This window comes from Sinocyclocheilus grahami, unplaced genomic scaffold (genome assembly GCF_001515645.1).
Source record: "Sinocyclocheilus grahami isolate Dianchi unplaced genomic scaffold, SAMN03320097.WGS_v1.1 scaffold744.1, whole genome shotgun sequence".
Taxonomy (NCBI): Eukaryota; Metazoa; Chordata; class Actinopteri; order Cypriniformes; family Cyprinidae; genus Sinocyclocheilus; species Sinocyclocheilus grahami.
This window is the reverse complement of record NW_015505923.1, coordinates 126008-151490: the sequence shown is the minus strand read 5'-3', so window position 1 is coordinate 151490 and position 25483 is coordinate 126008. Positions and strand designations below refer to the sequence as shown.

Below are 25483 nucleotides of genomic sequence, written 5' to 3'. Positions count from 1 at the left end.
CTACAAAGGGTCAATAATCTGTAATAAACCAAAACTAAATGCTGCATTATATACTGTATTAAAATATACATTTAAAAAAATCTAATTCACTTATATCCTCTACATGTCAGTGCAAAAATAAAACCAAAAAAGTTTGTTTTCAATGTATCTCTTGTGATATGGCATTGTGGGTCAAAAACTGGATTGCACATCACAGATCATCTTTATCTGTATTCACTACTAGGTTGCCTGTGGTAAATTTAAATGTAGTAAATAGTATGTAAAATAAATCTGAATTTCATTGCAGCAGTGTTATGCATGTGTTATAGATGCAGACAGTTTTGGAGTTTCAGCGGGTGCTGTTAAAAGTGCAGGTGTCTCTCACTGTCGAGGAGGTGCAGGACCTGGTGTTCCTCTGCTCTGATCTGCTCAGTCTGAAAGACCTCAGCACCGTGACCTCAGCCGGACAGCTCTTCAGTCTTCTGGAGAACAGAGACCTGCTGTCATGGGAGGATCCGTCTCTGCTTTTAGAGCTGCTCAGGATCCTGAAACGGAAAATAGTATGTAAAATAAATCTGAATTTCATTGCAGCAGTGTTATGCATGTGTTATAGATGCAGACAGTTTTGGAGTTTCAGCGGGTGCTGTTAAAAGTGCAGGTGTCTCTCACTGTCGAGGAGGTGCAGGACCTGGTGTTCCTCTGCTCTGATCTGCTCAGTCTGAAAGACCTCAGCACCGTGACCTCAGCCGGACAGCTCTTCAGTCTTCTGGAAAACAGAGACCTGCTGTCATGGGAGGATCCGTCTCTGCTTTTAGAGCTGCTCAGGATCCTGAAACGGAGCAGCCTGATCCGCAGTCTGATCTCAGAGGATGTTATGCCAACCAACGGCACAATATATAGTCAACAAATCTCCCCATACAGGTGAGGATGCAGCTGCTAGTAATAGAGACGTGTTTGATCAGGTCAAAGGCCAGAAAGCTGACTAAGAAAATCTCTACCAAGGAATGTTTGAGTGTAAACAGCATATTTTCTTAGCAATGGATTCTATTTACTCTAAGTGAAATAGCGATAGATTCGATTTACACTGTTAAAATAGCGGTATTTATACTACTTATTGCAAATAGTGGCAATTATCTGCACCTCAGTATTGTAGTACATTATATTACAGTATGCAATAATAACATATTGAGTGTAAATGATAATTTTAGTTCAAATTATTAAATGGATGCCACCTTATTGGGACAATAAAACCCTACACCTACCCGATACTTTATTTTCAACTTTTTGATTATTTCCTTCATTTCTATTGAAAATAAATGCCTTTTCGATGTGATATGAGATTTGAAAAGGGAGGGAAAAAAGTTCGGCAAAAGGCGGATTCGAACTTGGGTCTTGTCAAAAAGACTGCAGTACATGATTTACCATCTACACCAATGGAGCTGATGTTCGACAGTCGTCTTTTGTAGTGTTGACTACCCCAATCACATGTTGGTGGGTAAATAGCCTCTGCCAACACAGGGCGGGATATTTGCACTTAGTGTAAATAGACACTCCGTTTTTGTTTTTAATGCAGTAGCATTTGTATTTTTGGGGTGGCTGTATTTTACAAGGACGCTCAAGAAGTCTTTATAGTTGCTATGTAATAATCATCAGTATTTGTTTTTCTGTATTTCAGACAGTTGTTGTATGAGCTGTCAGAGTCCATCTGTGAGCAGGACCTGAAAAACATCAAATTCCTCCTGTTAAAAACACTACCGCGCAAAAAACTGGAGAAGGACACGGTGAGAGACACGGACACGGCCTCGGTGCTCTGACACCACATCTCTGCATGTGACCAGAGTGTGATGATTGACTAAATTAACTTACATATAAACAATCATGTCTTTTAGACGCTGTTGCAGTTGTTTTTGGAGATGGAGAAGGAGGACCTTTTGGATGGAAATAATCTGGACGTTCTGCAGAAAATTATAGCAGATATCAATCCCAGCTTAGAAAAAAGAATCATTCAATACAAAACGGAGAGTTGTGAGAGTGAGTGGCTGTTTTATTATTTCCTGATGTGATGTTAATTTGCCTCTGGTATATTTAAAATAAGCTATAAATCAAAACTGCGAGGAGGTAAATGGATTTTATGCATAAGCTACAGTGTGAAGTGTTAAACCATAGAAATAAACATTCATTCGTATTTCTACAGATATATGCATTTTGTTTTCTGTCTTATTACAGCAGGTGGAATGGTTATTGCTCAGGAGATCGGAGATATTACTCCTGCGTTGTACTCACCTGCTCCGGTATAACTTCATTTGCCTAATTTGCATTAATGTACATATTTTTGTGGATGCTTTACTCTTCACCATGTCATATTTCTTCTGTGGAACACAATGCTCATTTCCATGTTAATGCATGAATGAGTTTTAAGATTTTTATTGAACTATTTATTTACACATTTATTTGATCAAAAGTACAGTAATATTGTGAAATATTATTACGATTTAAAATAACTGTTATTCTCTTGGAATATCTTGTAAAATGTCATTTATTCCTGTGATGCAAAGCTGAATTTTCAGCATCATATCTCCAGTCTTCAGTGTCACCTGATCCTTCAGAAATCATTCTAATATGCTGATTTGCTGCTCAAGAAACATTTATTATAATTATCAATGTTAAAAACAGTTGTGCTGGCTAATATTTTTGTGGAAACCCTGTGATAATCTTTCTCTCTTTCATACAGCCCTCATTGCTGACATCATGTACATCGGGTGAGTTTATTTCGCATGCTTTGCAGGACGTCATCTGATAAGAATCTCCATGTAAAACAATGGCCAGTTCATAAAATCAGAAGTTGTATTGTTAATAAGTTGTAATATAAGTTCATATTATACAGTACTGTAGCTTATGTCATGCTGTACAGCTGGAATGAAAAAAAAAGATGTGTGTGATTCACTTTATCTGTATAAACAGATACAGGTGTCAGGGGGAAGTCATGGCCTGCTCCCGGTGTGTGTGTGTGTGTGTGTGTGTGTGTGTGTGTTTCTGTTCAACATTTCCTGTGAGGGAGAAAAGTGACGTTTGCGCGCTCATTAGCTTGTTTATATAGTGCTTGTTCTGAATAAGGTGCAAACATATTTTGGCCTTTCAGTGCCACTGTCTTTATTACATTAAGCCACATTAAGTTCTCTCTTTATGATGGTTTTCTTTTCAGAATATTTAGAAGAAGTCTGCTGCATTCAAAATGTGGCCAACATTTCAAGTTTCAAATATGCAGTAGTAGTTATTTTGATATCGCTGCAGTATGTGTATAAATGTATAAATGTAGTCAGTAACCAACCACAAGTGTTAGCACAAGTATTAACAGCTTCTAGCTGCTTATTCCAAAGATCTTCATTCAAAAACAATGTATTTCTGTGGTCTGTGGTATTGCTGCAAAACGTACCGTTGAGTTTTTCATGATTTGTAAATAACCTGGATAATTTACAGGTACTCTCTGCACTCTTACCGATTATGTATAAATTACCTCAACGTTATTGAGTTGATTCTGAAAATTGCGGTAAGTGTTTCTGTTCAACATTTCCTGTGAGGGAGAAAAGTGACGTTTGCGCGCTCATTAGCTTGTTTATATAGTGCTTGTTCTGAATAAGGTGCAAACATATTTTGGCCTTTCAGTGCCACTGTCTTTATTACATTAAGCCACATTAAGTTCTCTCTTTATGATGGTTTTCTTTTCAGAATATTTAGAAGAAGTCTGCTGCATTAAAAATGTGGCCAACATTTCAAGTTTCAAATATGCAGTAATAGTTATTTTGATATCGCTGCAGTATGTGCTATATTATATGAGCTTTTATATATTTGTAAATGTATAAATGTAGTCAGTAACCAACCACAAGTGTTAGCACAAGTATTAACAGCTTCTAGCTGCTTATTCCAAAGATCTTTTTTTCAAAAACAATGTATTTCTGTGGTCTGTGGTATTGCTGCAAAACGTACCGTTGAGTTTTTCATGATTTGTAAATAACCTGGATAATTTACAGGTACTCTCTGCACTCTTACCGAATATGGTTTCTCTAAGCAGTGATTTTAGCATTTTGCATATTAAGCACGAATTGTATGTGTAATAAATAAATTACAACAATATTGTTATAATTTAATACAAAGTATATTTGGCAATTGAATAATTATTGTAATATAATAAAACTACAAATAAATATTACAGTAATATAATGTATGAACAGAACGTTTAAATAACAAATATTTTGCATAAACATGTTTGGATAACCTTCTCATAATGCTGCAATGAGAACTTCATGCATGATGATCAAGAGCTTGGTTACAATCGCCTGCCTTTAATAACACAGACCCACAAATGGTGATAAGAATGACTCAAGCTTGGTTATTAAAAAGCCATAATTTCTTTCTGATGTTGTCAATGCACAAAGAACCTTCTGTATTGTAAGTAAATGGTGAGCACTTTCATATTTCCTTACATTCTTTAAAGAGTGATCAGCACACCGAGCAACCCTCTACCCCCTTAAAGGGGTCATGAACTGCCTTTGTTTTTTTTTATTTTGTACTGTTCTCTGAAGTCCACTTATATTTTTATCAATATTTTTACATTAAAAAACATCATACTTTAGGAGTAATAGGCTGTATTCTGTCCTGTTTTGACCCCCCTCATCAGAACGCTCTGTTTGAATAGGCGTGGTGGCGGATTGTAGACACAGAAGTTAACGCCCACTGCTGTGATTGGCTAATAGCTGTGTATGTTTGACAGCATAGAGCCTTCACAGATGGATGCATAAATAGTACATATCAAACAATCTATAATAACAGACAAAGCAATAGTGATCACGTAATAAAAATTCACACTTACTCCCACTTGTGTGTTGCGACATTACTGTCGGATCCAATCTAGCCGGCACATCGTCGTCTTTTAGTTTCAATCTTTCTGAAAATCCTCAGTTTAATTGTGCCTTGTTTGTAAATGAATCCGCGTTAATATGAAAGTTTATGACCCCTTTAACCAACCCCAACAGGCAGCCTAATAAAAATATTATGCATGCTCAGCGTGTTCACCTTTGATTTGGTTAGAAACACGTACACCTTTTAATTTTTTACATTCATCTCTACATGAACAAATAATGACTTAAACATAACATTTTCACTTAATAATTAGCAAAAATAGAATGAATAATTATATTGCTCCAGATCTTACAAGATCATACAAAAAGCGGACAAAAATCATGCCAAACTTACTAAGAAAAATATTATGTATGCTAAGCTGTAAATTACGATCGGCTAGAAATGCAGACACTTTTTTTTTTAATTCAGGTCTACATAAATAATAACTTAAAACATTTTGTCATTCCTATTCAACAATTAGGGTGCCCATAGCAAAACGCCAGAATTATTTGTTGGATTTTAACTAATGAGCAACAGAATTAATTCTTGTTTTTGTTTACCTTAATAATAACTGTGTTTGTGACAATTCCTTTGAATGATTTTTGTATAAATATATATGCTCCATGTGTGCCGCATTAAAAAAACTTGGTACAATAAAACACTTTACAATGAGGTAGTATTCGCTAGTTAATGCATTAGTTAATATAACAGTGAACAGAGCTGCAATTATTAATCTTGATTATGTTAATATGAACATTTTAAACATTTTGCGTTGTATATATTAACATTACTTGTATAATGAACAAATGGAATTAAGAATGCACAATATTATATTTATAAATTAACGTGTTGTTGTGGACTCTTCAGGGTACCCAATCCATTAGCTGATGTTAATGAACTTAACCATACTGTAAAGTGTTACCAAAAGTCTATAGCTGTGAAAAACATATAGGCAGTTTCCATGTTAAGTTAGGGTTAGATAGTAGATAATGTATTAAGATGTCATGACCATATATAAAATAGGAAGCAAAATGTATTCAATAGGAAGCTTATCATATGTATGTACAAAGAGAATGCATGATGAGGCAAAACCTTATGATTACTCATAGGTGAAATATCGTTAATCATCTAACAAGGTCACATGTGAAGGTCTGGGTAATTTACAGTATAAGGTAAATGAACAACCAGTTGGTGCAGGAGAAATGGCCAGGAATAGAGATCTGAGTGACTTTGACAAGTGCCAAATTGTTATGGCCAGACAAGTGTGCCAGAGCCTCTCTGAAACAGCAAGGGTGGTGTAGTGATCCCGGTCAGCATTTGTGAGACTCTACCAACACCCGTCCAAGGAGGGACAAACCACAAATTGGTGGCTATTCCGTCTGGACCAAACCAATAGTAGGTCTATGTGGTGACAGTTTTAATGATGGCTAAAGGTTCAATGTTCAGGACACACATTGCATGGCACCTTGATGCATATGGGCCTGTGTAGGTGCAGACTGGTCAGAGTGCCAATAATTGACCCCTGTCCACAGCCGAAAGCCCCTAGAATGAGCACACGAGCAACGTAGTGGAAGAAGGTCATCTGGTCTGATGAGTTTACTTGGGTATGTAATGGCACCAGGATACACTGCGGGACGATGACAAGCTGGTCGAGGGACTGTGATCTGCTGGGAAGCCCTATTCAAGTGGACATCAATCTGACACATGCCACCTACCTAAACTTCATTGCAGACCAGGAACACCCTTCCTGGTAATGGTATTCCCTGAAGCAGGATCTTCACTGTACACTGTTTAGGAATGATTTGAGGAACATAATGAAGATGTCAAGATGTCCTAATCTTCAGATGTTAATGCATCTGCGAGATGTGCTGGACCAAACACTCCAATCTATGGTGGCTCAACCTCACAACTTAAGGACATGAAGGATCTTCTGCTAATGTCTTTGTGCGAAATACCACAGAACACCTTCAGTCCATGACTCGGCGGGTCAGTGCTGTTTTGGCAGCACAAAGAGGACCAACAGCATATTAGACAGATGGTGGTCATAATGTTTTGCCACTTTGGTGTATGTGCTTAGTAATGCTTGATTGGAACGAAGAAGACTGAGCCACTGCAACGAGAGAATAGAAGAACAGTGTGGAGAGGGAAAGCAATCACAGAAGACATGGGCTACTGCTGCTGCAGAGAAAGGAGTTCCTGCTACAGGATACCGTCATCAGAGAGGAAATGAAGAATCACAACTGGTGCTGAATGGATTGAGAAATACCAGATTGTACGTGCACACAGAGACTGGAAACCCTATTGAGGGTCTTGTGAATTGTTTAGTAGTTCATTTTGCTCTATTCGGTCATGATCTGTGTAGCTAACTATATTTTTGTATGTATCTATATACTGTATACTGGACTGGACTGCTTGCTAGCACCACTGCTTAGACACTTGTGTCTTTTGTGTGGTAGATCAAGCAGTATAAGATGAAGGGGGACAAGAGAGGAGTCTGTCTGATCATCAACAACTGTGACTTCAAAGACTGTGGACTACGGAACAGAGACGGAACAGACATTGACAAAAGTTAGTGAAAAACACGCTTGTACAAACCAGTCACCAAGCACATACACATGCCTGAGGGCCGATAACCATCTTAACCCTTAAATGCATGAATGTTTCGCCAATCATTATTACATATTCGTGTCTTTAGAGACCCGGACCTATATATCCAGCACAGATGGATATCTTAACTGCTGCAATAGCAAAAAACTCTTGATATTTTAAGAACAATTACAGAAGAATAAAATAAAGCATATTTCGTTACCTTTTGAAACTTAAAAGGGTTCGATTTGAGCAGATGATTTTACCATTGCTATCATTGTCAGAGCGCACTTCCACAGTACATTCAGTATCTGGCTCATATTCACGATCTCAACCATATTCTCAAAACTATCGTTTTCAGTGACTTCATATTCAATATTTTGATGACTGGCAGCTTATTCACCACATCCACCATCAAAAGACAGTGACATTTATATTTCACACACACACACACACATTATATATTTTGAAAATGTTTCCATGTATATATTTATATTAATATAATATTGATATTATATATAAATATTTTAAATGTATAAACATAACACATTTTTCTTAAATATATACATGCATGTGTGTGTGTGTATCTTATCTATCTACACTGAACAAAATTATAAACGCAACACGGTTTTGTTTTTGCCCCCATTTTTCATGAGCTGAACTCAAAGATCTAAGACTTTTTCTATGTACACAAAAGGCCTATTTCTCTCAAATATTGTTCACAAATCTGTCTGAATCTGTGTTAGTGAGCACTTCTCCTTTGCCGAGATAATCCATCCACCTCACAGGTGTGGCATATCAAGATGCTGATTAGACAGCATGATTATTGCACAGGTGTGCCTTAGAGAAATCTGCCCAACCAGTAAGAGTCATGCTTTTGGTCACGTGCACAAAGCCGTTGCTGTTACATAGTACCTGTGTCCATTTTTGTTCACACAGAAAGTCTGGAGGTTGTGTTCCAGTGGTTGGGCTTTGAGGTCCTGACCGAACAGAACTGTGATCGCCATCAGATTCTGCAGGTGCTGAGGGACCTGGCTGATCGTGACCACACATCAGCGGATTGCGTGGTGTGCTGTGTGCTGAGCCACGGACAAATAAAAGGCATTGTCGGGGTTGATGGACAGATTGTCACCTATAGGGAGCTGATAGAGACGCTGAGTCCAAGTCAGTGTCCCTCTCTCTTCAAAAAACCCAAACTGTTCTTCATCCAGGCCTGCAGGGGTACCGACGATCAGCCAGCAGCATTTCCTCAAATTTTCCCAGATGATGAAGTCATGCCAGTCAGCGATGCAGCTGTACCCAGAGACTCCATACCTGAAATGGCAGACTACCTGTTAGCCATGTCCACTGTACCACACTACGTCTCATACAGGGAAAAAGACAGTGGAACCTGGTTTATACAGTCCCTCTGCCACAACATGAAACTGCTGGTGCCAAGGTGAGCAAGTCTTTCTATCAGGTTGTCCTCACTGGGGGGTGAAAATGAGACTTTGAGGGGCTGTTGCGTTTTTACTAGGGCTGCCCCTTATCGTCGACTAACCGTTAGTAGACGAGAAGAGGCTTAGTCGATCAAAATTTTATTAGATGCTTAGTTGCAGGAAAAAAAATCCACAGGAAGTGGCAAAGTTACGTAGTGTGTGATGGACAGATTATTAACAGCTGGTCTGTGTGATAATTACAGTACATCAGTCAGGACATGCAAATGTGTTTCGTTTCGTTCATCGACCTCAAATGTGGCTTATCATCTGAAACATGTAAGTAGTAGCATCATTAAATGGCCGCTCGCGCTAACATTAACCTAGAAAAACGTGCGCTATTGAAGTGTTTGTGTGGAGCGTGGAAGCTGAACAGTCCTTTTTGGTCATAAAGATAAGAGTAATACATCTTTTGAATCTTTAAAAGGTCTACTTTAATTTGTGTGCACTCACAATAACAATAAAACGTTGTGCTTTTGTAAAATAATGAAAGCAAACAGGCTGCACTTTCTGCCGTCTCGGTCTCTTTGAGCTTGAGCACATCAAAAAAAATTGTTAAAAACCAATCCGGAACTTGCCAAACAAACATGAAAAAAAATTTGAAAGTGAACTGTCTACAGATTCTTCAGGGTCTTCAGATTGGTCCACTGTTTTGGAACTGACATTGATGAGTGGCGCTGTTTGTAAAAGTTGAAATTCTTTTAACTTGACGCGGCATCTTAAAAACATGGCATTAATGTGTAAGATGCTGCAAAAAATGCGATATGCGCCTGCAATAGACATATATATATATATATATATATATACAGTATATATATATATATATATATATCGCTAGGGCATGTTTACATAGAAAACAATGTGAAAGTAGCACATTGGAATGGACAAACGCATTCTGTGTGAACGGCTCCATACAGTCTAAAGTGGTTCTAAAGGCCTAGATCCACTTACAGCTGTTTTATAGAGTTTGGTCCGTGCCCTGGGCACCGCTGCGTCATAATCCAGCCCTGTAAAAGTTTTTTCAGAAGGTGTTTTTTCAGCTGAATAATTGGTACACTGTACTGTGTTTGGGGAACGTGCGCCGTCTTACTCAACAGAGAACTGTTTATGAACTATTTTCTTGTTTTTTACACATTAAAAACTCGAGACTTCATATTGGTTATTTTAGTAGCATTTAAAAAAATAAACTGGGAATAAATTATATACAGAAAGCAAGCAAAGACTGTTCCCCATCACTGAAGCGGACAGTCTATGACTTCTGGCGCTCTCTGCACACTGTGTGGAGTACTGCAGTGCACTCAACTAGACCTTCCAGTAGGATAGATGAACTAAAAGTATTATCAGCCACATTTATGAACACATTTTTTATCTATTTCTTGACTCATTGGCTGAATTTGGCTCACTAGCATTCTACTCTAATAATTTCTGCCATATATTTTAGAATGAATGACTCTTATGAGCTGGTTCTTTTAATGAATCACACAAAAGAGGGACTGGGTGGATAAGGTTTTCCACAACTGTAACTGTGTCCTGATTTGACTCTAGACGTTGGTTGGATTTCTGATCGTGTGTCTCTGTCTTACGTGCATGTAGGGGTGTCGATCTACTCTCCATTCTGACGCAAGTGAATAGCGATGTGAGCAAAAAGACGGACAAAAGCGGTTTAAAGAAGCAGATGCCACAGCCAGAGTTCACCCTCACCAAGAGAGTGGTTTTCCCTCCACCCAAAACGCGCCCGCCCCTTCCATAACGTCCTACTGCAGTCCATGATACCTCTCAAACACATCAGCATGCACAGCCACACAGATATTCATCAGCAATGTTTACGTGACCTGTGATGTGATGACTATAAATGTGATGAAATACTGTATGCTGTTTACATACGGTAATTTCCACTTCCCTATGAAAACAAATAGAATATTTTAGATAGTTTATGTAATCAACAAGTAGTTGTTTTAAAATCGTAGTGACAATCATACACAGTGCGCACAAGCCTCAGATGAGCACAATACAATCTATGCACATGAATGGATTTTTGATGCTGTCCTCAGGCAGGACATGAGCACATATTGCACACATGGGAATGTCTTCAATAGATCTGCCAACTACTATTGTAGAATAAATGTCTTGTTTTTGTTGACTTTCTTTCATAGGGACCTGTTTACAATTTTTCAGTAACGTGTTTTGTTACAGGTCACAGATAGATGATATAGTCTTATTGTTTAATACAGGACAGTCCTGCACAATCATGAAGTGTAAATAGAACATTAAATTATCAAATTCGCCCCAAAACAATGCTGTTTATGTTTCTGCTGGGGAAAAGACTATGATTGTACTTGTGTGTATCTGTCCAAGAGGCACGATGCTCTAATATTTGATGAAAAAGCACTTTTGTTTGTTGCTCTGCATAGTTTCCACACAAGAGGGTACTGTTGCAACTAGCAGTTTATTAGCCTGCTACAACAGCCTGCTGCTGCTGTTTATTGCCCTCTGCACTCTAAATAAATAAAATACAAATTGTATGGTGACCTAGGCCTACTTAAAATTCATGAGATATTTAATTCATCGATTCTTCCTGCTTCCTAATTTTCATCTTTTACATTTTCCTTTCTAAAATAGCCTACCATTTGCATACACTCAGAAAGTCTTCCAGTTTTGTCGACATTCACACAAAGACCAGTCACTAGTCAGGTGGCTACACAGCATTTGACCTTTGGATTAAAAAAAAAAAATCTTTTCATCTTTTTTAGTAACTCTTTTATTTTGATTGTTGTTATTTTAAAATGGTTTATTTCAGTTTTACATTTTTATGATTTTAATTACATTTTCATTAAACTCACAAACCTCCCGCAGTTCATTTACAAACTTATGTTTGTGAAACCTTGATAATGTAATGTTATGTTTAATGCCCTTCATGTTGTTAATTAGAACAAATAGAATGTATTTTCTTACTCTTTGTATTTTTATATCAATATGGTACAAGATTGTCCTACTTAAATTTGATAAACGATAAAAGTAATCTAAAAGTATTCAAAAAGTAGTCTGATTATATTACCCTACCTAAAATGTGTAATGTAATGGATTACGTTACTAACTTTACATTGTAGTAAATTGTAAAAAAATAAAATAATACAATGTCGCAAATGGCACCCTAAACCCTCGCGGTCTTCCTCAAAGTCTTTCGCCAGCGACCACTCAAAGACAACTGACCAAAGACCATTTGAGATATTTTGTTTAATTTAATGTTTATAAATTAAAAATAGCCATTGTTACTAGTAGAAATCCAATTCCTGATATCAAGAATTAGCATTTTAACGAGTGAAAACTGAATTGTTGATATCAAGAATTCATATCCCGAGGATGAATAAAAGTCAAAACGGCTTGCCATACTTTAACAGTCTATGGTTGCAAGCATAGACTATAAAAACAGGTTGCAAGTTGCAACCATAGACTGTTAAAAAAAGGTAGAACTAATCCCAAAAGCGTACGAATGGTGGAGCCAGAGATCTTCTTATTGAAAGAGGAGATGGCACACTCAGCAGTCTGTTCAGCGTGCTGAGGTGTACTTTCAGTCAAGAAAAACGAGTGAAAACTGAATTGTTGATATCAAGAATTCATATCCCGAGGATGAATAAAAGTCAAAACGGCTTGCCATACTTTAACAGTCTATGGTTGCAAGCATAGACTATAAAAACAGGTTGCAAGTTGCAACCATAGACTGTTAAAAAAAGGTAGAACCAATCCCAAAAGCGTACGAATGGTGGAGCCAGAGATCTTCTTATTGAAAGAGGAGATGGCACACTCAGCAGTCTGTTCAGCGTGCTGAGGTGTACTTTCAGTCAAGAACAACACATTATAATCTCCGCAGCGTTACCCATTACAGAGCGTGTCCCCTGCAGGAGGAGGGGCTCTGGCGCAGTGCTGCTGGGAAGGCGGGGCTTATAGTCAGGATACTGGAATACTATTGGCCAGTGCTCTTGCCAATCCACGCAGAAGCGGCATACTCCAGCAATAATGGCCGATTCTCAGTAAGAAGCTCTTTATATTTTGACCTACAAGCTCTTCTTCTTTGCTTCTACCCACACTAGTTTAATAATAGCTGTATTGTAATAAATGTAACCTCTGCAGGGGTTCCGACTGAGGTGGATGGCAGAGTGTTTATTAAATAGGACGCATTGTTTGTTATAATGGAGTGTCTCTTTTATGTTTTGGGCTGTATTTCTGTAGTTTGCTCTTATCTAGCCTGTTTGCATTATTCTGACCAGGTTTTAACATGCGGTTTTCGTCTCAGAGTCACCATGCTTCATCAACGCTGTCAGGATAAAACACCCGTCCAGATCCTGCACGAATATGGCATTAAAATGGGCAGTGCGCCTGTGTACGAGCTCCTCCAGGCTGATGGAGACCAGCACCAGCCCTCCTTCATGTTCAGTGTCACCACAGGAGACATCACATGCAATGGTCTGAGATTTACACACATGTTTATTTATTTGCATAACACCTAGTAAGAGTATAAATAATGTACAGTGCACATTCTAATAGACGATACTGTGTTCTTAAAGGTCGAGGATCCACTAAAAAGGCTGCTAAACATGAAGCTGCAGAAGCCGCTTTGAAACTATTGAAACGAGACACCCAGCTAAAGTAAAATCCACACTGTAGATGTGATGGGAGTTATTATAGATCATTTACTATAGTCATCCGTGTTTTCTGAATCCTTCACAGTGATCAGAGAGATGGTCTTTCTCCTGAAGCCGGTGACGCATCCAATACTGTAGGAGTACTGCAGGTATCTGACAACAACTGACCCATATATTTTGTCTCTTATGCACAAATAGCGTTAAAAAGTTTATTTACCAGCCAATGCGCGTGTGCAGTCCTAAGTGCGTGTCTCAAAACACTGATGCTGCGTCTGAAATCAAGTACTTCCCTGCTGTATAGTATGTGAAAAATAGTACGCCAAGAGTAGTATGTCTGAATTGATATGGTGCGTACTTATGCACTATTCTATGTTGTATGTTCAGTACATGATTTCAGACGCTTTGATAGTACTCTGCGCTTTTATTGGCAGCTGCAGTGACGCAATGACTTAGTGATTGGCTCTTTTATTCAGGAGGCGGGACTATTCTGCCATATTGCCTGTTGCACTGTGTCCCATTCATAAGTAATATAAGTGCCCCATCTTTGTATATCTAAAGTAGAGATGCACGATATTATCGGAACCGATATCGGAATTGGCCGATAATGGCTTAAAATGTGAACATTGGCATCGGTCCGATATGTACAATTATGCCGATATGTCTTGCCGATAAGACGAATAACTCGCATGTGCTCAGGGTGTGCTTAGCGATAAGATCAAGTCAGCAGTGTGGCTCATTCTTTAAGCAAAGTTTTGCCTGAATGATGATTGGATCGCTGCATTTAAACTGAGAATGCATGGACAGAATGACTAGGGATGGGCGGATCGATCCTTAAGTATCGGTACTTTCGATACTGATGTTGTATAGAAAGCATCGATCCTCACATAAAAATATCGATTCTAAAGTGCATTTTTTTAACCATTAATTGTATTTATTTATCAAGAAATTCGGTGCATAAAATAAGCTTCTAAGTGGAAAAATAGACTATATTAGTGAATAATTGTGTTGGATAGAACCATTTCTCTTGCTCATCAAAACGCACGCAAATGCTGAAAGACAGAACCAATCAATCACAGACAGTGTTCGCTGCTGACGCATGGCTCAGAGTGCTTGTTCAAATAGGGCTGCGTTTCCCAAAAGCATCAGAAGCATAAGTAGATCTTAAGAAGCCCTTGCCACATTATTACATTAGCCTACATAACATTGTTACTATATATAAAATTAATTCTGAAAAATGCATCACGGTTTCCTCACAAATGTGAAGCAGCAACATTAAGAAATGTTTCTTGAGCAGCAAATCAGTATATTAGCATGATTTCTGAAGGATCATGTGACACTGAAGACTGGAGTAATGATGCTGAAAATACAGCTTTGATCACCGATGCATTGTAAATTACATTTTAAAACATATTAAAATAGAATATAGTTCATTTTAATTGTTATATTTCACAATATTGCTGCTTTTACTGTTTGTTTGTTTTTTTGTTCAAATAAATGCAGCCTTGAGACTTTAAAGGGGTCATATTATGCTGCTAAAAAGAACATTATTTTGTGTATTTGGTGTAATTAAATGTGTTTGTGCGGTTTAAAGGTCAAAATATATAGCTTACATGAAAAAAAATCACAAACACGGCACTTGTAAATTAAATAATTTTATATATACAGATTTATTTATTAATGTGTAATATGTTTTTCTTTTTCTTTATGAGCTCTAAAAGATTTTCAGACTTAAAACTCTTTTGCTGTAGACCATCTACACATGTTAAATCTTGAAATAAAATGTTAAGGTTACCACTGCATCTTTCTGGGGAAAAAAGTGATTGATTTATAGTTGATTTATAATTATTTTCAAAGCTTTCAATGTACTAAAAGAACCTCATTACTGCTTATTTAATTCTAACAAATACATTTTTGTTAAATAAATAACAAAAATAATTTGTTTAGAATCTCTGCACAGGAGAGACTTGGTGTTGTTTCCAAACAAAAGGAAATATATCGGTATCGGCATCGCATGTCGGCAAAAATGAGTTGAAAAATATCGGCAAAAATCCAATATCGTGCATCCCTAATCTAAAGTATTTGAAAACTGCCCAGAATACCCTAGCAAACACAGGACACTATGTGGGTCTGTCTGAGAGCCTGCGTGTGTGTTTGAATGGTGCTGTGTGTTGTGTCAGGAGCTGGCCATGCAGAGGGTGTGGTGTCTGCCGGAGTATGTGGTGTGTATGGAGACAGGGCCTGATCACATGAAGGAGTTCACCGTTACCTGCCGTCTGGAAGGACTGGAGGAGTCAGGTGCCGTTAGTTGCTCTCTCATACTGAGACGTCTCGCTGCATTCTGAGCACTCAGCTGCTAATGCTTTGTGATGTGCTTTTGCTCATCAGGCTCTGGCAGCTCCAAAAAGTTGGCCAGACGTGTAGCAGCCGAACGTATGCTGGGGAAACTGCAGATTCTGTCCGGATCTCCTGAGATCACGTGGGTTAGTGACGCTCATCTGTTCACTCCTGCACTGGGATTCTTTCACCAAAAATTCTAGATCCATCAAAGTTCTTAATTAGAAGTTTGTGAAGGTGCACCTAGAGTCCAGAACCCACCTAAAGATGCATTTACACTGGGATGTTAGTTCACACAAACATACCCGAGAGCCTTCAAATGAGTGCAACAGCCTTGGACAAAAATGATGAATAAGTATTGGAACATTGGAAAAGAAACAGCTAGACAGTGTTTCTGCGCTGTAAACTCTTTATTTGAACAAAACAATTATATTATTTAAATAAGAAAATGTTTTAGATGACCTTATTAGGGGTTAACATTTCTTAACTAATTAATTGCACCTATTTCTCTAATTAATTGTTATGAATCACACCTAACATTAAAGGGATAGTTCACCCAAAAATGAAAATTCTGTCATTAATTACTCACCCTCATGTCGGTCCAAACCTGTAAGACCCCCGTTCATCTTCAGAACACAATTTAAGATATTTTTGATGAAATCAGAGAGCTCTCTGACCCTCCCATAGACAGCAACACAACTGATTGCGCTTGATCTCGGGAGCAGGCTTATTTCATGTAAACAGGATTACATCACATCTTTTTCTTTCCCAGCCACTGATTCCTAAATGCATCTACTTTCGGAAGGCCAAATAAAGTGCTTTCGCCTAGAAACACACAGCGTCTCCCTGACATGCTGCTTCAACACTAACTGCAGTTACTGAAACCACGCCTTCTTTCTTTGCGTGCACATTTGGGCGCATTATGCAAATATTTCCACATAGTGAGGTAGATATGTGGGGGCGTGTTAGAACGAGCCGTTTTAGGGGGGCGTGACAGAGTCTTAACTTTGATAAAGTATATCTCTTTGGTTTTGAGACTTTAGTCTTTGTAACTTCAGGGATCTTATCTATGCACAATCAGCTTGTAACACTCCAAAGAGAAAGGAAAACTTGAAATCGCATCATATGACCCCTTTAAGAAACTTTAATGCTGTCACGTAACAGATCTGTTTCAAAGATGAAATTAAATGAATTGCTAATTACAGCATTAAAATAAAAATGGCAAGCCTGTACAAATACTAGAAATCATGAATATAAATAATTGGGAATCATGTAAAAAAAAAAAAAAAAAAAGTGCACATTTCATTTATCTATTATAACATTTATGTCGTTTTGTTGGCTTGGCTGTTTCCTTATAAAGGTCCAGAAATTGTATAGCCAGAGATCAGTTAACATGATTAGAATATCTGGCATCTTTCAGGTACGAAGAACGGGCCCCAGATTTTGGGAAAAGATATTTGCATAGCTACTTCAGGAAGTAAAAACGCATTACATAGCTAATATTAAGTACATAAATTGGTATGTAATTTTCGCAGCCCTAAAAATAGATATAAATAATTGTCTCACTATAAAAATTAAAGTGGTTTGTTTATTTCACTCATAGTTTAGGTCCGGGATTCCATTTGTCGGCCAAACCCCTTTGACATCAAATATTTTCTTAATTTCAGTTTTATTTTATTTCAATTAATTAGCAGTTCTATTTATTTTAATTTTACATTTGTATGTTTTAATTAGTGTTATTAGCTTTTCATCACCTTTGCAAACCCCCGTTTGGTAAACCCTGGTTTAGATGATTATTGTTGTACACAATTCATGTATTAAGCATAATACATGTCTTTATGATGAATTTTCATAGTTTAAGACTGACTAAGTCTGGGCATGGTACAAGGGCAAAACCTACACCCAATAAAATCTGCACATTAAAGCTTCAAAAGCAAGCATTTAAGCCATGGTAAAAAAGTTCCCAATGTAGTTATATGACAAAAAGAAAAATCATCCCCTGAAAAATAAAAGAGCCTGAAGTTGAAGAAAAACCCTTAAATAGAATTTGACGTGTCACCTTGACTCTTGAAATGATTTGTGCTCTTATGCCATTGCATCAGTTTTTCGGCGTGAGTGATTGAATCGCGGCTGAATGAGTCACCATCAGATCATGAGGTGCTTCCACTCACAAACACTAAATGAGCAGCAGGGTCAGGATTTCAATCCGATCAGATGTGCTCATATTTTGACCCCTTGTCCCCTGTGGTCCCCAGAGCCCACCGTCTCGCGTGTATGTGGAAAGCTTACGGCAGTCCACAGGGGAGAAGATTTCCCTCCTGAGGAGGACGCCGCTCAGCATCCCGAACACAGACTACATTCAGATGCTGCTGGAGATCTCACTGGAGCTGGGCTTTCAGGTCACATACATAGACATCGGTTGGTTCTCATTTCTCACTTTGTGTCTTTTTGTGTCATCAGAGCTGGATATGTTTGATATATGTGACCCTGGAGCACAAAAGCAGACTTAAGTCGCTGGGGTATATTTGTAGCAATAGCCAACAATACATTGTATGAGTGAAAATTATCCATTTTTCTTTTATGCCAAAAATCATTAGGATATTAAGTAAAGATATTATGTCAATTTTCTACTGTAAATATATCAAAACTTAATTTTTGATTAGTAATATGCATTGCTAAGAACTTCATTTGGACAACTTTAAAGATGGTTTTCTCAATATTTAGATTTTTTTGCACCCTCAGATTCCAGATTTTTAAATAGTTGTATCTCGGCCAAATATAGTCCTATCCTAACAAACCATACATCAATGGAAAGCTTCGTTATTCAGATGATGTACAAATCTCAATTTCAAGAAATTGACCCTTATGACTGGTTTTGTGGTCCAAGGGTCTCAAACTTATGTGTGTGTGTGTGTTTTGCAGATGAGCTGACAGTGAACGGTCAGTACCAGTGTTTAGTCGAACTGTCCACCCGGCCGGTGACGGTGTGCCACGGTACAGGGATGACCAGCAGTAACGCCCACAACACCGCAGCACATAACGCCCTGCAGTACATCAAGATGGTCGCTTGTAAACACTAACAGCAGGTCTGGGATCAGTGTGCGAATGAATTCTGACCTGCACGTCCTGATCCCACACTTGCACTGCCACCAATGGACACCTTCTGCTGTAAGAGACCCGACTCTATGCAGAAAATAAATCAATTTCTGGGTTACGACATGAGTTTATTCTTGGATGTTGCAAAGTGCTACATTAACAGGTATATCCATTTTTACAGTGTACTTCTAACTGGATTCAGTCAGATGTTTTTGTGTTTGTCACTGAAACCTGATCAGCGTCTTTTTCATATTACCGTTTTTTAAAAATTGCTTACACACAAGCGGCGCTTTTCCACTGCGTGGTTTGGCTCGGCTCGGCTTGCGTTTCCACTGCAGTTCAGTACGGCTTTAGAGTGGGCGGGATTATTCACATGTTGTTAGTTGCGCCGCCTCTACTGCCGCGACTGAAAAACGTTTTCATTCCGCGCCGCCCCATCAAGCTTTCGCTGGATCCGCTCCTCTGCTATCAACGAGAGTTACTTCCTCAACAGACAACGAAACAGCCATTTTTTGGTTGTTAAAAAAGGTGTGCTCATTCAAAACAGTTGCGTTCGATCCTTCACTGGCTGTGCTGATTTAAATCTAACGATTCTCTCCGGCCAATCAGTGATCAGCAGAGTTTACACGTCACGTTTTGGTAACAGTACGGTTCGCTTGAAACCTCAACCGAGGTGGTCCTGAAAAAAGTACCAGGTACTGTACCGAGTGGAAAAACCCCTAAAAGTGAACCGTACCGTGCCGTACCATACAGTGGAAAAGCGCTATAAAAGTTATACTCGAGGCACACACTCTAGTGGTCACAACAATGTAGCTATAGCACACAACAAACCGTTACACTCGCTGGGTTCACATTTGGTTCAGAAACGGATTCATTTTGTTTTATTAATTTTGAAACTGCAGAAGTGATTAACTTATTTTATTGCTTTGCCTATAACTATTTTTCATAGACAAAGTTCATTTGGGCTTAATATATTGGAGCAAAACAATGTACTAAAGAAAACCGCGATGAAGTATGCATACTGAAACAGTTACGAGGTTTTCAGGGTGAACCAGTGAACCAATCTTTGCACGTCATAGATCATGTGCTTTTGGCAAAAAACGAAACAAACTCTTGATATAATGCTTGTGATTTTTCCCCCCGCCAAGCTTCACTACACGCTATGCAACGTAGTAGGGCCCCTATCAACCTCTGGGCCCTATGCGCTCTGTCAGCCTTTTCCGCCCCGTGTCTATCTGAGGAATTCAATCCAACACTCCTTTATTATAATACATTCTGAAAGCTTCAATAATTACCTCTTACAATGAGTACATGCAGGAGGTAGGCCTATATAATTTTAAAAGTTTCAAAAGAATTCAGCACGTGTGTCACGGCAAAGACTACATATGTGACCAGTCATAAGGCTCGATGTTTTTTAGATTTATTGAGATTTCTCTATTGAGAAAGCTGAATAAACAAGCTTTCCATTGATGTATGGTTTGTTAGGATGGGACAATATTTGGCCGAGATACAACTATTGAATATCTGGAATTTAAGGGTGCAAAAAAATCTAAATATTGAGAATATCATCTTAAAGTTGTCCAAATTAAGTTCTTAGCAGTGCATCTTACTAATCAAAAATTAAGTTTTGATATATTTACGGTAGGAAATGTACAAAATATCTTCATGGAACATGATCTTTACTTAATATCCTAATGATTTTCGGCATAAAAGAAAAAATCTATAAATTTGACCCAAACAATGTATTGTTGGCTATTGCTACAAATATACCCCAGCGACTTAAGACTGCTTTTGTGCTCCAGGGTCACATATACTGTAAAAAGGTCTTACTAAATAATATATATTTTTCTGTTGATTGACCAGTTACAGTGTCGAGGGCCATGTCACAAACCAATTTTTCTTGACATTTACTTTTTTGACACATAGAACTATATTGCACCACGAGTTCAATATCCTTGAGAAACTACATTGTAATTTAAATTTATTGGTAACAAATTTCATTTCACCCTTTTGTTTGCTCACAGCAGTTATAGAAAATGAATTCATTTGAACTTCGATATTTTAAAGTTAAACCAAAGAACTTGAAAAAAGTAATCTGATTACGTAACTCACATTTCTTGTAATGCGTTACCCCCCCAACACGGATACCCCCATCCCCATAGAAGAGGTGTAAGTTACTGTATGAATTAACTTTTTATTTTTGAGTGAATTTAAAGCTCGGATAAAGAACCATGTATCATACATGTCTCGGTAAGCTTTCCTGGGCAGAAAAAACCCCCACATTTGCTCCTTAAATGTAGAATGAGTTCTGTACGTATTTTTAGATACTGAGAAAGAAGAATATTACAATTACTCTTTAAAATAATACAATTATTATTATAATTCATGAGGTTCTGAATTCTAGTTGAATAATGAGACTGATAATAAACGGCAGACACAGGATACCGATAATGACTTGGAACACAAATATGTATTTCTTACTATGAATTGAAATATGAAACGGCGGGTCTGGAGAGTGTCCTAATGACACATCAGGAGCTGTACAGCAGTGGAGCACTGGAGCAGCTGTGAACAGAGAGAGATGTCACCGTACAATTGCACTTCTTCAGAGGAACACATGATTAAAACCCCCACACACAGTGCAGGACGTCTCAGTGAGGATCTAACGAGATAGAAATTAAACGGACATTTTAATAAGGCATTAGAAATCATTGGCAGGCTGTGACATGTTTTCATGCAATGGTGAGAAACTAACAGCGGATGCACTCACTACAACGCCTTCCCCTACGAGGAACTCGACAGGACCTGCTATTTCTTAGTGTGGTTGGGCTCTGCAGGGTCTTTCTGGATGAAAGTGCGTCAGTGTGCAGAAGATGAGGATGGACTGTGCTCAGTAGAGTGTGTTAATATGGTTACATATGCGTTAAGGCACAGTGAAGGACTCAAACAGCGACATACGGGTCTACTAATGGCTACAGAGATCATCTCTGTCACTGTGACTACACTGTTTTTGGCTTTTTCTTTTTTTACATCTACTCACATTCTGCGGTTTCTTTTTTTAATCTACTCACATCAAATAAAAATCTTTAAAACTTTCTAAAAAAACGAAAAAAAACCCCTACATTTTAAGAAAATAAAACATTCAGATCTGCGCAGGCGAATCGAATTCAACAAAATACACGAGAATGACTTTACGAATGATTTTGTGTTTGATGAATGAGGTCCAAACGAGATCAAATGTAAGAAACTAGAGGTCCGTTCGCATTAGAATATTAGTGTACTACATACTACGCTGGACACTGCTCGTTTTAAAAACAGTACGGAAAACAGCATGCATTGTGCAAATGTGTTCTGCTACATTGTTGTCACGTGATTTATCTCAGCGAGTTTAATTCAAGAAGTCATATCAGTTTTTATCTAGGTAATAAAAATGGTCTTTTTTAATGCAGTCTATAGAAATATCTGAACTTTTTGGTGTTTATGTATACATTGCGAGTCTGTTATACAGCAGAATCGGTATTTGGTAGTATGCTATTCAGCATAGCATACTAGCATACTTCAGCAACATATTTCTATAGTTTGCACATAGACTTTTTCAGTATGCACTAAATACCTGGATGACTCATTTGGAGTTTTGAGTTCGGGAACCGCATACTAGAATACTACTTTTACTGCTTCATGTCTATCCACCTTTTTCTTGTTGTAAACATGGGCACAGCCATTTGTAAATTCTATGGGTCTGGCTTCCGGTCTCATCTGCGTCCTCTCCGTCCAGCTATTTTTAGCTGAACAAAACAGTTCGTTTTGCTGCTTGATATTGAAAGTTGGTGTGTCTTACCATTTTATTTTAATGTATTATCTTAATTATGAACACACTGGTTTGTAGTGCAAACAGTTTTACCGTTCACTGCACGTTGTTATTCTCCTCGTTATTTACCTATAGCGGCTAATGAACCGGAAGTCTCACCCATTGGCTTACTTCCGCGTTGAAGAAAAAGGTGGATATGTGCCAGAAATTGTAAGAATAGTACGTATGGCATGCAGGAGAAAAATAGTAGGCTAAATCCTGCACACGATTTATAAATCAAGAGAACGAATTAGTAAATTGTGCGCACGATTTAGCAAATCGAGGGAACGAAATAGTAATCATGTGCACGTTTTAGTACATCGAGGGAACGAGTTAGTAAATCGTGCCCACAAATTATTTATTTTTTCTTGCATGTCATGTGCGGGGCTCCGTAGAATAGTATGGCAGGGTGCCGTTCCAAATTTGCAATGCAGTATACAACCCGAGTACACCGAATGATGTATCCCACAATGCATCATGCTTGACTTCACCGTCCATTTCCGTGACAGATTAAATCTGATTTTTAAACGTCTTTTTGAATGAGTATTTACTCAGACTTCCAAAAGTCACATTTTAACTCTTAACTTTTTTTTTTTTTAACAATTTATATCCGAGATGAAATCTGGACTTTGCCGAATTAAACGCATGGTGAGGTCATGTGAAAATGTAGTACACTACATGAAATGTTACAGCATACTGTGTAGTATGCGGTAGGATAGCTTTCCATTCCACACACTGCTCAGGTCTTCGCTGACATCCGTCTCCTATATGTTGTAAGCAGAGATGTAGGGCACTGAAGTATGTAGTATGCAGTAGCACAGAGGCCAGCAGAGGCCGCTGCCGCTCTTGTTGTGAAGTTCATGTTCAGAACAATGAGTCGAGGGAAAATACAGTGTACACCTTTGCAGTGTACATGTCTGCTGGTCACTGGTGCATTTTGAAGGGATAGTTCACCCAAAAAAGACGGTTAATTTTTGAAACACAAATGAAGATATTTTTAATGAAATCTGAGCGGTTTTCTTCCTTACACTGAAAGTCAAGGTAACCAAAACTGAAGAGATCAACAAAAAAAAAGGCGTCATAAAGCTATCAAGCGTTTTAATCCAAATCTTCTTTAGAGATATGGCCATTTGATATGAACTGCAAATGTTTGTACTTTTATTCACATCTAAACAGTGATCGACACATACATAGAGCACATCAAATATGGTAAACATGGAAGCTTGTTTTACAACGACTTACAACTTTTACAAGTTTTGGTTACCTGAAATTGTAAATGGAAGGACAGAAACTGCTCAGGTTTATTACAAATCCTGCGTTTCAAACTAAACGAAATGGGTTTGGAATGACACGAGGGGAAGAAAACAACAGTTTTTTAATTTTGGGTGAACTATCCCTTTAAATGCAGTGTGCTTCTGGCTCAAACAATGGCATGACTTCAGGGCAAAAACTAGCTGTAATAATCTGTTTCGCAGGGCACTGACAAGCTTTTCTGAAGGTGGCGAGTGCTTGTAGAACCTGCTTGGAAAAAATAATTTCTTGAATTTGATTTGGTGCAATTAGAGGAGCATAAATGTCACACTTCTGCTTTAAATTAAGAGCGCTAATGTACAGTTGCAGCTACAGAGATTCAGGAGTCTGAGTCCTGGGGTGTCTTTTGTGGTCTTGCTGCACAGTGTTGCAGGTTGGGTCCAGGAACTCTCTTTCAGGGTTTGAAAGGTGGAGCGCACAATTATAAAACCGTCACATGTTCAGCACACTGAGCCGCCCCTCTGATGGCTGCCGTCAAATATGAGTAGAGACAGATTGAGTCACGGCACAGCATTAACTGCCAAAGCAATTCCCTTCTTTTGGTCGTTTACAAAAATACCACTAAGATTGTCTAAATGTAGTTGTGATGAGTTCGTGTAGCACATTGCCGATGAAAGCTGCCATCTACACATGCAGAATGTAATTAAGAGCAAATTCAGTCCATCTAAACCAAGAAGTTGAGGGAATTTCACTAAAAGCGTAAAACGTTGTTGTTGAGAAGCGACTTCTTAAGGCAAGGACAGGAACAGGAAGCACGACCGGCTTCATGTGGACAGCTCTACAGCTCTCACTTTTGCCCTGACAACAGCACTGTCTCTCTGTTACTATGGAGAGGGAGACTATGGAGGCAGAGCCTGCCGAAGTGAAGAGGAGAGAGTGTTTGTTGTTGTTTTTTCTCAGTCCGTTTCTGGAGATAAAATCCAAATCTAGAGGGAAGTCCCAGGCTGCTCCTGTTCTGCATAGTAAGCATCTGCAGTCAGCAGTGAAGGCGTCATCAGCACAGGTATCTGGATCTACCACAGCTCAGGGTTTTCTAGTTTGAGGAAGCCAGGGTCCTTGCGCAGTTCCCAGTACGTGTTGTTAGACACCCATCTCTCCCTCTGGTTACTGTCCATAACCTTCCTGTTACACAGAGGAAGCACAGGTTAAACTTACATTTGGTTAAGTCTCAAATGTGACCCTGGACTGCAAAACCAGTAATAAAGGTCAACATTTTTGAAATTGAGATTTATACATGAATAAGCTGAATAAATAACCTTTCCACTTATGTATGGTTTGTTAGGATAGGACAATATTTGGCTGCGATACAACTATTTGAA

General features: G+C 38.3%; 2 protein-coding genes across 3 annotated transcripts; both read left to right on the top strand.

Moving 5' to 3' along the window:
• Positions 1-592: 592 nt before the first annotated feature.
• casp10 (caspase 10, apoptosis-related cysteine peptidase) lies at positions 593-11466 on the top strand. Its single transcript, XM_016245065.1, has 9 exons — positions 593-900; positions 1655-1760; positions 1869-2010; positions 2206-2270; positions 2711-2738; positions 6025-6137; positions 7332-7443; positions 8401-8899; positions 10530-11466. The coding sequence occupies exons 1-9, from the start codon at positions 593-595 to the stop codon at positions 10684-10686; spliced, it is 1530 nt and encodes a 509-aa protein (XP_016100551.1). The 3' UTR covers positions 10687-11466.
• A 1439-nt stretch (positions 11467-12905) lies between these two features.
• prkra (protein kinase, interferon-inducible double stranded RNA dependent activator) lies at positions 12906-19127 on the top strand. Of its 2 annotated transcripts, none has more exons than XM_016245073.1 (8): positions 12906-12964; positions 13228-13397; positions 13499-13580; positions 13662-13725; positions 15754-15871; positions 15962-16056; positions 18166-18328; positions 18833-19127. In XM_016245073.1, exons 1-8 carry the CDS (start codon positions 12951-12953, stop codon positions 18988-18990), a joined length of 864 nt encoding a protein of 287 aa, XP_016100559.1. In that variant the 5' UTR covers positions 12906-12950; the 3' UTR covers positions 18991-19127. The 2 variants fall into 2 exon arrangements, with proteins under 2 accessions (XP_016100559.1, XP_016100560.1); XM_016245074.1 differs by having other exon boundaries at positions 12914-12964; positions 13202-13397.
• Positions 19128-25483: the final 6356 nt, after the last annotated feature.

Bases quoted from the DNA above. Each gene is read 5' to 3' on its own strand.
- casp10 (XM_016245065.1), top strand. From the start codon at position 593: ATGCAGACAGTTTTGGAGTTTCAGCGGGTGCTGTTAAAAGTGCAGGTG. The intron at 2,011-2,205 runs GTGAGTGGCTGT...GTCTTATTACAG, and splicing joins CAAAACGGAGAGTTGTGAGA to CAGGTGGAATGGTTATTGCT. The intron at 2,271-2,710 runs GTATAACTTCAT...TCTTTCATACAG, and splicing joins CGTTGTACTCACCTGCTCCG to CCCTCATTGCTGACATCATG.
- prkra (XM_016245073.1), top strand. The intron at 13,398-13,498 runs GTCTGAGATTTA...GTGTTCTTAAAG, and splicing joins AGGAGACATCACATGCAATG to GTCGAGGATCCACTAAAAAG. The intron at 15,872-15,961 runs GTGCCGTTAGTT...TTTGCTCATCAG, and splicing joins GGAAGGACTGGAGGAGTCAG to GCTCTGGCAGCTCCAAAAAG.